We start from the raw sequence: 16,719 nt of genomic DNA, 5'->3' as shown, positions 1-16,719 counted from the left end.
TATTTGTCTTTTCAAGGCTTTACCCTACTTCTGATCCTTGAGAGGCAGAAGTTCTGAAAGTCGCTGGTCCCGTATAGGAAGACCTGCCTCTGACTTCACTGTGGGAGTCACTGCTCATTGCAATACTGTACTCAACTTCCTTACTGGCAGGGAAGTCTGGGCTCCGCCACATCAAGTGCAAAGCAGAAACTTACCTTAGGTATCACTGCTTCTCAGAGACATGATATGCCTGTTTTGTTGCTCCTGCATCTGCCTTGCATCCATCTAGAACTTTCCATCCTATTCCTAATTTCTCATATGGCAGCTCAGAGTTCATTCAGTCATATGTCCTATACTCCCAGTTGTATCCAGATATGCACAGACTTTCGAAGAACTATAGCAGAAACAGGCAAAAAAAAAATTAAATTTGCTCTAGATGTGTCAGTCAATGTTGGGAATTCCTAGGAAATGCCTTCATAGTTATCGTAGGTCACACCTGTAAGGTATCAAGATGTGTTCCACACCGTGAAGTTATTACTGAGGAGGGAAATTTATTGATCAAAAGCAAGATACAAAGTCCATTGATAGTATGAGAATACAAGGCACTGCTCCCTCATCTTCATCTCACAGAGAACTCTGCTTCACTTATAGTTCTTCTGGCCTCCAGTACCCAGGTACATTCCAGGGCTACAGTATTTCAAGATTCATATGGAATTTCCTCTATGTGGTTAAATATATAAATCCTATAAGAAATGGCCAGTTGTTTAAAGGAAACATCTTTTACTTATTCATATTGAATTTAAATTGTGGCTTTTTTAAATCATGGAGAATTGAAGGACTAGAAAACTCTCATCTCTACTTGATCCAAGAAGCTGCCTTTTGTCCTATCCCTCTCTGCCATTTAACTGTCTAATAATATCTATATTTGTAACAGTGAGACATTTTTTAACTTAATCAAATAGAAACTGGTAAATGGAGTGTGCTTGAAAGTTCTTGAAATTCATTGTATACCCTGCTGACTGTAGTGAATCATACTATATTGCTTGAATACTGGCAAGAACACAGGTCTTAAATATTCTCACACAAAGATGAAAGGAAGAAATGTTTACTAAATGATGAGTGTGTTATTTAGCTTTAAGTAGTAACCATATCAGAAATGCACATCCATCAAAGCATTTCCTGGAAACTTGAAGCATTTCATTGTTGTCTGTCAATCATAACTCAAAATATTTAGGAAACTGAATAAATTAAATAAGAAAAAAAAAGATGTCTGAGTTTTCAGGACCATAAAGGAAACAATGTTCTGTCCATGATAAGAGGTAATATCGAGTGTTCATATTCTCAAATGTCAAAATACTTCACAAAACTCTCACTGACCATGCTTTGGAGACAAACAATTCATCCACTGAAAATCTAATTTTCTTGTTAGTTGCTATTTCAGTTGTACTTGTGAGACTAAAAAGTTGAAGAATAAATGGACAGCTTGCTGTGTGTTATGATTATGAATTACATCATAAAACAGAAGAAAGAACATTCTGCATGTTTCCCTACCTGGAATTTTAGTGAAACCTTATGTGCATTATATGACTATTTGAAAAATCAATCTTCTTTTGTGCTTATTATTATAAAGAAGGTAATGGGCAAGTTAGAGGTAAGAAATGTATTCATAGCATTGTGGCAAAATTGAATATTCCCACTTATACATAGCAAAAATAGAATGTAGACTATCTAAAAATTTAAACCTTTACAATTAGAATAAGAAAATACGATTTGAAATATTTAAGAAAATTGAAATTTGAGGTCACTATCCATTTATCTAAAGAATAGGAAATGAATTTGATGATTATTTGAAGTACTAAAAGCAATCAGACTAGGATAAATACAAATTATTTTAATGCCTTTCAGGTCTGTTTACAAAATATGGCTAACATAAGGAATATCTGAATCTAAACACTTACAAAGAACTGGATCTATATTAATGTCTCTTTATTTATAAGCCTCACAAATAATTCCAAAGTCAAATATCTGCAACTTAAAATGCTTTGGGTTGATATATATTCTGTAAGTATTGTTAATCATGTTTCAAATATTAAACAATCAAACTTTATCTAGGTAGGAAATTAGCTTTAATCTGAGAAAGAATGTGGCTAATCCACTCAACCATGGGACTTTTTTAAAGGTGTATGGCAACTTATACAAACTATACAAATATAACTGTTTGGAGTGCCCTGTTGACCCTGTTTCCATCCTCATCACTGATCAATCTACAAACCAGGAGGGAATAAACTAGGTTTCTATGTTTTTACTTCCATCAGGGGGTGTTCTCAATATTATTATGAGAAAGGACATGAAGATGTAGGCTGACACTCAAGTCACAAACATTACAGACCAGCAAAGTGGGCTAGAATTCTGCAGTTATGCCAAAATAGTATATACTAAAAAAACTTAAAATAATAAATGCAAATTTTGACCCTGGCATAAGCAAACTGAGGATGTCTCTCAAAAGTCAAATATTACAATCAGGGTCATCAAGGTAGCTATGTCTTATAGGCAAGAGCTTATTATTCCAAGAGCTAATGGTATCTACACTTGCCTCTGGTTACAATACTTTTCCCCTTGATTTCTGCAAGTCTTTCTGTGTCATCTTCTTGCTGTCCTCACTTCAAAGGCCTAGTCCTTGTTGAATTCTTCTCTGAACAACTTATTTATAGTTTCAAGACTCAAACAACCCTGGTCCCACCTTACCTATGGTTTGTCTCCCTTTGCTCTGCAGCAGGTATCATCTCTAAGCATACTATGTACTTCATTCATTCTAACTAATTCTCTTTTCTGCATTTCCTATACAATACAATATTCTCATCAGTAAGACATGCCTTCTTTTTCATTTTACTGGTGTGCACTAATTAAAAATAATGATTAGGAATTTTTGGAGAAGTGATATTACAATTGAATTTTTATTTATTAACTTTACATCCTGCTCACTGCCCCTTCTCCCAGTCACCCCCTTCCTCAATTATTCCCTATCCCCTCTCTTATCCTGTGGGAGAGTGGAACCCCCCCACCCCCACCCCCACCAAGTAATCCCTCAACCCTGCAAGTCTCTGCAGGACTAGGCATTTCCTCTCCCACTGAGGTAAGACTGGGCAGCCCAGCTAGAAAAATATATCCCACAATTAAGCAATAGTTTTGGAGGCAACCCAAGTTCCAGTTGTTCAGGACCCATAGGAAGACCAAGCTGCACATCTGCTACATGCGTGCAGGGTGGGAGGAGTTAGGTCCATCCTATGTAGACTCTTTGGTTGGTGGTTCAGTCTCTGAATATACCAAGGGACCAGGTTAGTTGACCCTGTTGATCTCCCTGTGGAGTTCCTATCACCTTCAGGGCCACAATCCATCCCCCACCTCTTCTATAAGAGTCCCCAAGCTCCCCTTACTGTTTGACTGTGTGTCTCTACATCCTCTCCGAAGAAAGCCATGGAAGACTCCTATCTGCAAGCATAGCAGAGTATCATTAATAGTGTCAGGAATGGGTGCTTGTTAATGAGATGGGTCTCAAGTTGGGCTGATTATTGGTTGACTATTCCCTCAGTCTCTGATGCATCTCCTTGCCCTGCATTTCTTATATACAATATAAAATTGGGGTTGAAAGTTTTGTGGGTGCCTATTATTATTCTTATTTGGTTCCAGGAGGTGACCTTTTCAGGCTCCATATCATCAATGATATGAATCACTGTTAGAGTCACCCCCATTGATTCTTGGATGCCTCCCCTAACCCAGGTCTCTATCAACCTCTCTCAGGTCATCCAGATTCCCCCTACCTTCCCACCCCAGTCAGTTATGGATTGCCATTCATTCACATGGTCATCTGGTCATCTCTCCTGTACCTGCCCATACCTGATTGTGAACCTCCCACACACATTTTCCTCCCCATGCCCTCTCCCACCCAGTTCCCTCCTTCCATTTGCCTCCTATGACTATTTTATTCCCCCTTCTAAGTGAGATTCAGGCATAGTCACCTGGGCCTTCCTTTGACTTTAGCTTCTTTGGGTCTGTGGAATATAGTATGGGTATCCTATATTTTATGGCTAATATCTACTTATAAGTGAGTACATACCATGCATGTACTTGTAGGTCTGGATGGTACTTCACTCAGGATGATATTCTCAAGTTCCATTTATTTGCCTGTTGTCTGTTTTTAATAGCGGAATAATATTCCATTGCTTAGATGTACCACATATTTTTTTATCCATTCTTCAATTTAGAGACATCTAGGTTGTTTCCAGTTTCTCACTCTTGCGAATAAACCTGCTATGGACATAGTTGATCAAGTATCTTTGTGGAATGGTGAAGCATCTTTTGGATATATGTCCAAGAGTGGAATAGCTGGGTCTCGAGGTAGAACTATTTCCAGTTTTCTGAGAAACCACCAGGTTGATTTCCAAAGTGCTTGTACAAGTTTGCAATCCCACCAGTACTGGAGGTAAGTTTCTTTACTCCACATCATCTCCTGAATGTGATAGTTCTTGAGTTTTGTTTTGTTTTATTTATCGTAGTCATTCTGACCAGTATAAGATTTTGAATTTCAGCCGGGTGTGGTGGCACACGCCTCTAATCCCAGCACTTGGGAGGCAGAGGCAGGCGAATTTCAGAGTTTGAGTTCAGCCTGGTCTACAAAGTGAGTTACCAGGACAGCCAGGGCTACACAGAGAAACCCTGTCTCGAAAAACAAAACAAAAAACAAACAAACAAAAAAAAACAAAAAAGCAAAACAAAAAAAAAAGATTTGGAATCTCAAAAGTTGTTTTGATTTGCATTTCCCTGATGACTAAGAACTTTGAACATTTCTTTAAGCACTTCTTGGCCACTTGAGATTCCTTTGTTAAGAATTCTGTTTAGCTCTGTACACCATTTTTAATTGGTTTATTTGGTTTGTTGGTGTCTAACTTCTTGAGTTCATTATAAATTTTGGACATTATCTGTCAGATGGAGGGTTAGTGAAGATCCTTTCCCAGTCTGTAGGCTGCCGTTTACCCTATTAACAATGTCCTCTGCATTGCAGTTACTTTATGATGTCCCATTTATCAAATTTTTATCTTAGAGCCTGAGCCATTTGTGTTCTGTTCATCATGTTGTTTCCTATACCAATGAGTTCGAGGCTATTTCCTACTTTCTGTTCTATTCAAATTAGTGTATCCAATTTTATGTTGAGGTCTTTGATCCACTTGGACTTGAGTTTTGTGCCAGGTGATAGATATGAGTCTATTTGCATTTTCTACATTTAGACAATCAGTTATACTAGCACCATTTATTGTAGATATTTTCTTTTTTCCATTGTATAAAAATACAGTTGAATCTAGACAGATGTATTGAGCTTTGGGGGGGGGCATGTAATGAATATAGGAGATAAGAACAAAAGTGCCTCACACCCATTTTAGCTTGTTACAGTTTGAGAAGAATGTTAGATTAAAAAGATGAAGAGTAGATTTGCCATCTAGGATTGAAGTTTAGTCTAGTCTCAGCTGATAGGTTATATTAGATTTCTTCTGTCTGCTTTCTCCTTTGTATTGAGTGATTCTTTATCTAACCTCCTTACTTGTGCTGATTCTAGCACATTTCCTTGTATTTCTAGAACTGAACACAAGAAGATCATCCAGGTCAGCACCAGGTCCCACGCAGCCCACAGACTTCCGAGTATTCACGTAATAGGATGAAATGGCCACAGTACTTCCTTCAGTGTGCTCCATATTTCATATACCTCTGTCTTTTGTTTTCTGGTTTACAGTAAAAGTCTTAGCAATTCTATTTTTTATACATCCTTTGTTTTATTTTGTTTTTACAAAAGCTACTTTAAGGGGGAGATTAACTCTAATCTCCCTGTTAATCTACCTTGGTAAGAAGTAAAAATGCCTGCCAGAGCAATATTGAGTTTCTTGTTTGATTTCCCCAAAGATTCCAATGATTACAGATTCTTTTGATGAGCTTCTGAGAATGTAATTTCTGTCTTTTCAAAGATTTATTTTTAATTTTAAGTTTGTGTGTGTGTGTGTGTGTGTGTGTGTGTGTGTGTGTGCTCTTTCATGTGTGTGTGTGCTCTTTCATGTGTGTGTCAAATGTGTGAGTACCCACAGAGGCCATAAAATGGACTTAGGACCACTGGCGTTGAAATTACAGGTGGCCATGAGCTGCAGGATAAGATGCCTAGGACAAAACTCAGGTCCTCTGCATGAGTGATACATGATGAGGCAGCTTCCCAGACCCATGAGATTGTGATTTTCCTTCTACACAGTAACATAAAATTTCATTGCAGAAACATGTGAAGCACAGCAGGAAGTTTCAATTTCTCTCTGCTAATTTATCTTTTTTATCTTTCACCCAAAGGCCTGATCAAACATTCAATCTTCTAACTTCATGTCTGGATTTTCAGCTGTAACACTTTTTGTTCACAAAGAATGGGACCATTTTGTGGCTCTGAGATTAATGTGAGAGATGTAATTCTAGAGCTTTTTTGTGGCATCTCTTTAAATGGTCCTTAAACTTTCAATTCCCACCGTGATGCTCACATCTGGAATGGATGGATGTAGTTTATTAGGATTTTAGCTTTTCCTATATTTCTTTTTCTATATTTCAGTTTACCAATTACCTCTTTTTTAAAGGTATAATTGTTTTTCTTTTTAGAGTGAATGTATACAGTATTACCTTTACATTTAAATTTGATGGTAATAGTGCTTCAATCTTAGACAGAAAAATAAATAGACTAAGATAAGAATGATCATTTTTCTGTTCTTTCTCTCTTTGCTCTCATTCCCTATTTGGAAATGTACTAAATACTTTTCACCTTCCTTATGAAAGTGGCTACAAATTTCAACAGAGATCTTTATTGATTTGTTCTTTTCTTTGCTTTTAAATTATCTTTAATCTTTTTTTTATATAGTACAGTTGTTATTCTCCTCCCTGTGTGACAACCCCACACACAAAATTCCTCATCCCATTCCTCCTCCTTGATATCTAAGAGGATGTCCCCACCCGCCTCCACCCCACCAGGCCTCTCCACTCCTTGGGCCCAAGTCTCCTGAGGGTTAGATTCATTTTCTCTCACTGAGGCCAGACCAGGCAATCATCTGCTGTATATGTGTTGGGGGCTTCATACCAGCAAGTATATGCTGCCTGGTTGGTGGCTTAGTGTGTGAGAGATCTTGGGGGTCTTCCTACGGGGTAGCTCTCCTCCACAACTTCTTCCAGCCTTTCCCTATTCAACATAAGGGTCCCTGGCTTCTGTCCATTGGTTGGGTGTGAGTATCTGCTTCTGTCTCAGTCAGCTGCTTGTTGGGCCTCTCAGGGGGCAGCCATGCTAGGCTCCTGTCTGTAAGCACACCATAGCATCAGTCGTAGTGTCAGGCCTTGGAGCATCCCCTTGAGATGGATCCCAATTTGGGCCAGTCACTGATCCTTTAAATAAGCTCATATTCCTTGTATTATTTTGCAGAGTATTTTATAAAGTACTCTCTTTTTACCGTTTATTTTGTTTATCTCTTCCAGTAAATAAGCTATTATACTTGTCATCTCGGTTTTTACTTGGAAAAGAAATCCATATATTTTAAAATATTCACCTGGGTGATTTTTTCATCTTCGAAGGCTTATTACCTCAGTCTGCTAACTAGGCCTAGTTCTAGAAGCTTCTAGCCTCTGTCCAACCTAATCTAAGCCTAGAATGTTTTCAGCCTCTGAGGTTTGTTGCCTAAGAAGCTACAATTTCTCGTTCTTTCTGAACTCTAGCTGACTGGATCAACTCAGCTGTTCTGGATCAAACTCCTCTCCCAGATGACTTATTCAGTGCGGATTTCTCTTGGCCTCTGAATTGCTCTGCTTGGCCTCAAACTAACTCTAGCAATCTTTTCTAATCTTCTGGCTCCTTCTCATCCTCTTGCTTGTTCTGTCTTTCCCTGTGTCTGGTTTGTTTTCTCTTCAGTCTTTCTCTGTAAAACTCTCCTGGTAAGACTGCCTCCTTCTCCCTCTGTGTTCTACTGTTTCTCTCAACTCTACTGCTTAGCTCTACAGGAACGCTACTGTATTTCAGTATTTTCTGTCTCTTCTCTAAATAGCTTTCCTTTCCCCCTCTCTTCTTGGGAGAGTTGGGAATATTCTGTTCTGCCAAATCTTTTTCTGATTTGTTACCTTTTTATCACTCAATTAGACATCACTTTCAAACATGGGTGCTTCTTCCTGCAACTAACATTACCTTCATTGTTTGGGATTAAAGGTGAATACTAAGGATGTTTCTATATTCCAGCCAGAATGTTTAAAGTTGTGTGCTAAGGGCTGAGTCACACCCTAACAAGAAACAGGTTCAAATACCATGTAAATATTTATGTACATATACATAATATTTTTAATATTATATTTAATATTAAATTTTATTTTAAATTAGTATTTTGAATGTTTTTATAATTTTCAAATGCTTATGATGTATCTATACAGTTAGCAAACTCAAAAATATATCAAATATTTTGACAAAAGAAATGTCTATTGCTATGTATTGTAATGCTAAATTCTGTATCTGAAGGTCTGGGTCTACAAGTGTATTCTCAGTTACTGGCTTTGTTGTACAAACCTTGTTAATTAATTTATAAGTATTAGTTAAATAAAAATGGCTACAGGCAATGACTGGAGCATTAGAGGTAGGTGGGTTTTTTGTTACCTGGTTGAGCATCAGAGAAGAAAGAAAACAAGGAGAGAAAGGAAAAACACCGTAAGAGGAGAAGGATCATGAGCATATCCAGGAAAGACAAGTAGGCTAGGGGTTACCCCCCAGTATTTCTCAAGGCCAAATAAAATAACCACAGTCTGGATCTTATGTATTTGTAAGCTAGTCAGGGATATGTTTAAAATAGATGTAGTACATATGCCTGGATCTGTTCTGATCAGATGTAGGAGGAAGCCTCTCTGAGGACAACAGAGCCAGGCAGTACAGCAGACTAGCATTAGGAATCATTTCACTGAGTTTTGTTTTGCCAGTCATGTTTGGTATATCTTAGGTCTCTGGGCTATCTAGCCTCTGGTTCTTGCTAGACATCCAGACAGCGTCAGGCAAAAGCTGCCGCTTGTGGCATGGAGTTTGGCTTTTTTTTTTTTTTTTTTTTTTTGAGAGGAGAAGAAAATTGGTGTCTAAGCTGTAATAAAAAGCAACCAGGGATGATCATTCTTCCATACCTCCCAGACTACATAGTCTTCAGCTCACATAAATGTATGAAAGGCCCACTGAATGAGATATATGCTTAATCATAGGCTAACTTACCCTTATGAAAAATATATGAGAAATCCCATGAACGAGTTTTGTCTGCTCATTGCCCACCACATACCTTTCTCTACATACAGACTTCTTAATGTAATACTCATTACCATCTGTTCTTGCCTTGTCTAGGATAAAGAAGACACTAAACCCATATACTTCCTGTTGTGAGAAAACCTCAGGATCACAGTTGAGAACAGCTACTGGGAGGTGGACAAAGAAGGGGAAGCATATGGTTTCTGCCTCAGCAGAATAGGATTCTGAAGCTCTGTGTCTAAGCTGCTGGCACAAAGATACACAGCTGAGTCCTGGGGTTGTGTGCTCTGGATCTTCAGAGTTGAGAGCGACTGATTGGGCATCTGAGCTGAGAATCGTTCCTTGGGCATCCCTGAATCATCTATAGGAGCTTGGTTGCGAAAGTAAGTCAGGAACTCCAGGCCCTGCACAGTGGTCTGTCTGTACCAGTAAACAGCACTATGTCCCGAAATTGGCTCACACCGCAGAGTTGCCTCTTGTCCCTTCCCTGTCACCTTGTGCCTAGGTGTTTGGATGACACCAGCATTTGTTGGTTCTAAAAAGAAACAGAACAGAGAATAAAGAATGTAACTGTAACTATGACAAACAATGATCAAAAGCTGCAGATTCTTTATTCCTGGAAACTCACCTGCTCTCAAGAAGCAAAGAACCAGACAGAGAAGGAGCCTGGTGGCCATGGAAAGATGAGGCAGGGGCTTCACTCAGGGAAACTCCACATAAGCACGAGAAGCCCTGGCTGACACCACTGTCTCTGTCACTGCTCGAAGGGTCACCTTTCAAGAGTGATCCCTGTTCCTCTATAGGAAAAAATAAAACAGTGAAATAAGTAACTGTTCTGGCACATGCATGGGTAGTTCATCCAAAGACTTAAAGTATCCTTACAGATATTTATTTACCAAATCCTTTGTGCTTCAATGATTATCCCATCTCCCCTCCCCCAAAACACACACATTCTACTTTTCCTGAAATATTACATAACAAATTACCTATTGGACACTTATTTTAGTAGTAATTTTTACTTTTTCTCTGAATTTTTATATATGTGTTCAGTGTATTTTGGTCTTATCCACACTCACCATTAACTCCGATGTTAGAGCCCCCCCCCCACTCTTCTTCCTACTAGAATCATAACCTCCTTCAGTGTTACTACTACTACTGTTGTTGTTATCTCCGTGAGTTAATCAAAACTTACCATCTGCAGGGGTTGGAGTTCATCTACTGGAGCATAAGAGAATAACGTAATTTCTGTTGTGTCAAGACAACAGAAAGAAACAAATACAGAGACTGAAGGAAGGGCCATCCAGGGACTGCCCCACCTGGAGATCCATCCTGTCTGCAGACACCAAACCCAAACACTGTTGCTGTTGCCAAGAGGCACTTGCTGACAGGAACCTGATGTGGCTGTTCCTTGGGAGGTCCTGACAGAAACTGACCAATGCAGATATGGATGCTTGGAGCCAACCATCAGACTGAGCTCAGGGACTCCATGGGGGAGCTGGCAGAAGAACTGAAAGAGCAGAGGGGAATTGCAACTTCAGAGGAAGAACAACATCAGCTGGCTGGACCACCCAGTTCTTCCAGGGACTAGACTATCAACCAAGGAGTGCACAGGGAGGATCCATGACTCCAGATACATATGTAGCAGAGGATGGCCTTGCCTGACAGCAATGGGAGGGGAGGCCCTTGGTGCTGTGGAGGTTTGATGCCCCAGTGTAAGGGGATGTTGGAGTGGTGGGGCAGGAGAGGGAGGGTGGTTGGAGAAGCACTCTCATGGAGGCAAAGAAGAGAGAGGTTGAATGTGGGATGGGGTTTTGTTGAGGGGTAACTTGGAAAAGGGCATTGGAGATGTAAACAAATGGAATGATTAATTTAAAACAATGAAAAAAACAAATACTGATAGGCATGGTAGCTTAGTATACAGGCATTCTTAATGGTAGAAATGTCCATTCTTCCCTCTCTATTATTACTGTCAGTATGTATTTATATGTAAGGAAGTGTGTGTGTGTGTATTTGTGTGTTTTTCTGTATTTATGTATGTCTCTGTACGTATATGTGTGACTGGGGGAGGTAAAAGCACGCACGTAAGTGTGTATGGTATATCTTCTGCCTTTTTTATACTACCGTTCTAATGATGTACCTTGATGAGCTGAAGCATCCTGAGACCCACACAGAAAGAAGGCAGAAGCTGGCTATAGAACTTAGGAGGGAAAATGAAATACAAACACCTAGAAAACACTCAGAATGGGCTGGTGAGATGGCTCAGCAGGTAAGAGCACCCGACTGCTCTTCCAAAGGTGCAGAGTTCAAATCCCAGCAACCACATGGTGGCTCACAACCATCCTTAACAAGATCTGACTCCCTCTTCTGGAGTGTCTGAAGACAGCTACAGTGTACTTACATGTAATAAATAAATAAATCTTAAAAAAAAAAAAAAAAAGAAAAGAAAACACTCAGAATCAGGCCACAATATCCTAGGATGTGCCTTAGACCTACCCTAGTGTATAAAGATTTATAAAATAAGCTAGGAACACAAAGAGAAAGGAGAAAGAAGGAATAAATAACAATAAGGATATTTGAAAAGCTCTAGGGAGTTATTTTATTTTTACTTAAAATGTCGTGTGTGTGTGTGTGTGTGTGTGTGTGTGTGTGTGTGTGTGTGTGTGTTTAAAATTAATTTATATCACTTGGGGTAACAATGCTACCCTCAACAGCCATAACATAACTAATAAAAACTCTCATACCAGGCATAAAACCTTCTTTCAAGTTGTTAATCAGGGGATTCTAAGCGACTCCTAAAACAATATAAGCTATTGTATTTAACCGTAGTTTTCTACCAGAAAATGAAATCAAGTCCTTTTTTCTGAAGAAACCACACACTTTGGATACAGGACACAGTAGAATCTAACTAGATATTACCAGAAGCATCTTCCCTGAGAACTAACTGTCATCGTAGCAGTAAGTGCCAAGTAAGCTACCGAGGGAAGAAAGCAATGAATAATCCTACCTGGTAGTAAAAATCCAAGAACCGCAACAATGACCAGCATGGTAAGATAACCCTAATGGTACAATATAGCACCTCCACCTTGGCAGTAGCTAACAGCTGTACAATTGAACTTAAGGCCTATTCTGCAGGAGAGAAGTCACACTTACTGGAAGCACCACTGACTACCCGTGGCTGGTAAGACCTTGGATCTTAGAAGCGAACGTATTACCACAACTTTCTAGACAAGTACCATTCCCACCTGCATTCTAAATTCTGATCCCAATATACCAATAAATGTAGATCTCATTTCTCATCAAAGAAGCTTCTTTTGCAGCGGATAGGGAATATGGCAGATAGCCAGGGCTTCTCAAAATTCAGAGAACAGCTGACAACAGATCTACAACCTAATTTGTATACCGAAGGCTTAGGGAATATCATGGCAGTGGGAGCAGGAAGATTTTAAAACCAGGGAGGCAGCTGCAAGATTGGGATTTCTAGATGAGACAGGAGTTACACCCAGGAAGTATTAAAAATACGACTTGTGAACAATGACAATACTAGTTGACACTTCAACACCGATGAAGAAATCTTTCTTAAGTAGCTCTACCCCCAAATAAAGAACTGTAAGCAATTAATAACTGTGAGAGAGGGATAGTTAGTCTTCCCCAGAAATGAACCCCTAATTGTTTCTCCAATACCATGGGGCCAGACCTAATGACAAGTATATAAGCAACACTAAGGGGATGCAGCAGTTTGTGTTTATGTATTTATATGTAACAAGGAAATGAGGCTACAAATATGAGAAGTAGTGGTGGTATGGTATGAGAGGATCGAAAGGAGGGACTCGAGCATAAAATGGTATAATTATACTTTACTCAAAAGAAATGTAAGTGCTGGAGAGATGTCTCAGTGGGTTAAGAGTACTGGCTGTTCTTCCAGATGACTTGGGCTTGACTCCTAGCACCTACATGGCAGCTCTCAACTGACTGTAATAGCAGTCCCAGGGCATCCAATACACTTTTCTAGTCTCTGCAGGCACCTGCCATCCATGTGTTGCATAGACAAATAGATGAAAGTCTCATACACATTAAATAAATAAATAAATAAATAAATAAATAAATAAATAAATAAAAGGGGGGGGAGAGAGAGAGAGAGAGAGAGAGAGAGAGAGAGAGAGAGTTGACAGTATTTTTAGAAATAAATTTAAATTTAATACATAATTGGGCAACTTTTTAAAAATTTTTTTGTTTGTTCTTTACTGTTTTATGTTTACTATAGGAAAACTGTCATATTCTGGGCTCCCAAAAAACCTTATAAATTCCTCTGTTGATATTATTCTTGTGGAATTTTAAAGGTAGAGACCCCTCTGCTTGGAGCAGTGTCACTGTGCTTCTCAGAGACCTGCTTTGAATTTTCCATCACAGAGGTAGCAGAAGCCTGGTTAAAGAAAGCCTTTCCCAACAGCTGCTCTGATATCCTCCACATGGCTCCTTTACTCTTCTTGCATCAGGGTACATAGTGGCCCAACAAACTCAGAGGTAGAGGCTTAGAGGTGGTTTACAGGGCAGAGGCAAGTGGCCTGGAAAGTGCCTGTCCTATTTCTTTTTGTCCTCTGGTCATCACTGATTTACTGACTCAAGAGTATCTTTTTGAATTGTGGGAAGTTTTGTTTGATTGTGTGATTGGCTGTGTTTTGATATGTTTTAAAATCAAGGTCACTCCTCAGCAAGAATGATTTTACTGTCATAGAGATACATCCTGCTGCCCAGTCTGAGTGCCCAATGGGCCACAATCTTTGCAGTCAATCTCAATGCCACCTCCTCAAAGTTCTCTGTGGAGAGGAACCTTGTGTGGGAGCAAGCAAGGGAACTTGTTTGTTTCTGATTGTTTTCTCACAGAACCTCTTCATAAAACATTATTTATATTTGGATTCTATTGTTAAAGTGTGTTAATGGTTTCTTTGACAAATATCCCAGACTTTTCCGGAAGCCCTTAATCACTATTGTTCTTAACTAATATACATAAGAACAGAAGCCTTTGGGCCCAACCTTTTGCGATTCAAAGCCTAAGCCTGAATATTTTCTTCAGTACCCCCACTACCACACAAGCCTCTAGGTCAGTGGCTGCTACCCTTTAATACAGTTCCTCAAATTGAGCGTGACCCCTTACTGTAAAATTTTATCACTGCTACTTCATAACTGTAACTTTACTACTGTTATGAATCATAGTGTAAATATATGATAAGCAACCCTTGTGTAGGTTAACAGTCCACCGCAATAGCTCTTTTAGAGTCACCTCAGTGCCTGCTGGTGGCCACTGGGGTAGATGCTCTAGAAATGACTTCTCTAGCCCATGTAGATGATTCTGCTACAATGGCTATGAGCAATGCAAATTACAGTTGTTGGAATTGTAGATATTCAAAGATAATACTTCCCTTTCTCATATGACATGGAAAACACATGGAAATGGGATAATGAAGTCTTCGAAACAAAAGTCAAAATGTCAATGTTGCTCTTGAGATGAAAAGATCAACCTACCCAACAAAGTTGACCAACTTGAATCCATATGAATCGAGTACAGTGGACTTGACTAACTTTCCCTAGGGTAGCCAGCCTCTCCACTTGAATGAATCCTCTGATCACTATTTTTTTTTTCCCATAATTCTGAGGCAGGAGAATACACAGCATTCATTTCATAGGTAGAGAAATACAAAGATAAATGTAGAGGACTTGAGTCAACATGCCAAGTTGCTTCTTTCATATAATTAGACTCAGGTCTCTACCACAGAGAAGAGTGAGAAGAGAAGTGGACTAGAGATATTGCTCAACAGACTCACCTGTGATCAAGAGAAGTAGGGAAGAAACAAACATTTCCCCCGAAGGTTCACAAATTTTTTGTTGCCCAAATACCTCAGACTCATTCTATGAGAACCTCTCTGTTCCAGCAGTGTTGAGGAATACTTTTCAAGATATTTGAAGAACTAAGAGTTCTGTTGCCCACTCCAAGCTAGGAATTAACTTTCTATTCTTCCTTTGCCAGTCTATATGCTATTTTATCTCCTATTACAAAGAAAAAGATCCATCACAAGCTTCAGTCATATCAGAAGGAACCACCAATAGTATGACAACAATACTTAGAGCCATTCTAAAATTTGTATATGGTATAAACTAATTTTCTTCAAATTTTGTATATGAACTAGAGAAATGGCTCAACTGTTAAGAGCATGCACTGTTCTTGCAGCAGACCTGGGCTTAGTTCTCAGAACCAACATTAGGAAGCTAACGACTACCTGTCACTACTGTGCCAGGGAAATCCAACAATCCAACACCCTCTGACTTCCAGGGGCACCTATGTGCATGTCTGTCACACACACACACACACACACACACACACACACACATACACAAATAAATTTGAAAAGGAAAAAATTCTTTGCAGTATCCTAGGGAAAACTAATATGTCTTTTTTCTTTTTTATTATCAAGTCACTGACTTCTCAGTTATGCTATACTCCGGTCTTTAATGGTTTTCCTATTATAATTTTTTAATTTCTTCTACTCTAACACACATTTTATCATTTTTCTCTCAATGTGCTATTGAGAAATTCTTTAAGAAAGATTAAATTGAATTTCTCAATGTTTAAAATGGCTTCTTTTGAATTTTTAAAATAATTCTAATCCAACAAGTAGTATTCATTGGCATAGAACACCTTCATTAACTTTATGCCTGAATCTGGGCTCATGATGTTAGTATTTCAAATCTATTCTGCTAGACTTTATCTCTATGATCTTCCCTGGTGAGAGATATGAAATTTATAAACTCTGAAATCTCTTAAACAAGAGCTATTAAAATAAATATTTAATACCTCCTCTTTCTTCTGTCACATGATCTTCCAGCTAAATTTCTCTCCTTATATTTTACCTGCTTCCCCTTTTGCCGGCACCACACTTCCCTAAGAGCTGTAATTTTAGCAATTAATCCAGCAGGTTCCCAAAGATCACATAACTTAAATACATTCCTTAACCTCCCGAGGCATCTGTGTCAAAAGTCTCCATATTTGTGATTTTCAGAGCCATTTCTTGACAGGCTTCTGGATGCTGCCTCTTCCCTGGGGAGCCATTCCAGTTTGCTTCTTCTAAGATCCTGAATTTTCCCTCTAATGGGATTTTCTGATTACCTTATCTGTCTTAGTGAAACCTAAAATAATCCTTTCTCTTGTATCCTCAGAGAGCCATGAGACCAAAGTCTTTCCCCTCTTCCCTTTAAGAATCCAACCCTCATGACTCCATACCCTGCTTTCTTCCACATGATGGTGTATGTCTTCTAAGGTGCTGCTTTTCCTCACACAGAAATCATTTTCTACATCAATTCACTTGTTTAATTTTTTTGTAATGACTTGTAGATTTCTTTTTATAATGTAAGTTCTTAATATTCTA

General features: G+C 38.9%; 1 gene segment (V, D, J or C); it reads right to left on the bottom strand.

The window, feature by feature from the left end:
• Positions 1-9,465: 9,465 nt before the first annotated feature.
• Positions 9,466-12,345, bottom strand: LOC110316783. The segment is given in 2 exon segments: positions 9,466-9,836; positions 12,306-12,345. Coding segments are annotated over 2 exon segments (411 nt in total).
• Positions 12,346-16,719: the final 4,374 nt, after the last annotated feature.

Source organism: Mus pahari, chromosome 2 (assembly GCF_900095145.1).
Source record: "Mus pahari chromosome 2, PAHARI_EIJ_v1.1, whole genome shotgun sequence".
NCBI lineage: Eukaryota > Metazoa > Chordata > Mammalia > Rodentia > Muridae > Mus > Mus pahari.
The sequence above is the reverse complement of the archived record's forward strand: the minus strand, read 5'-3'. Positions and strand labels throughout refer to the sequence as shown.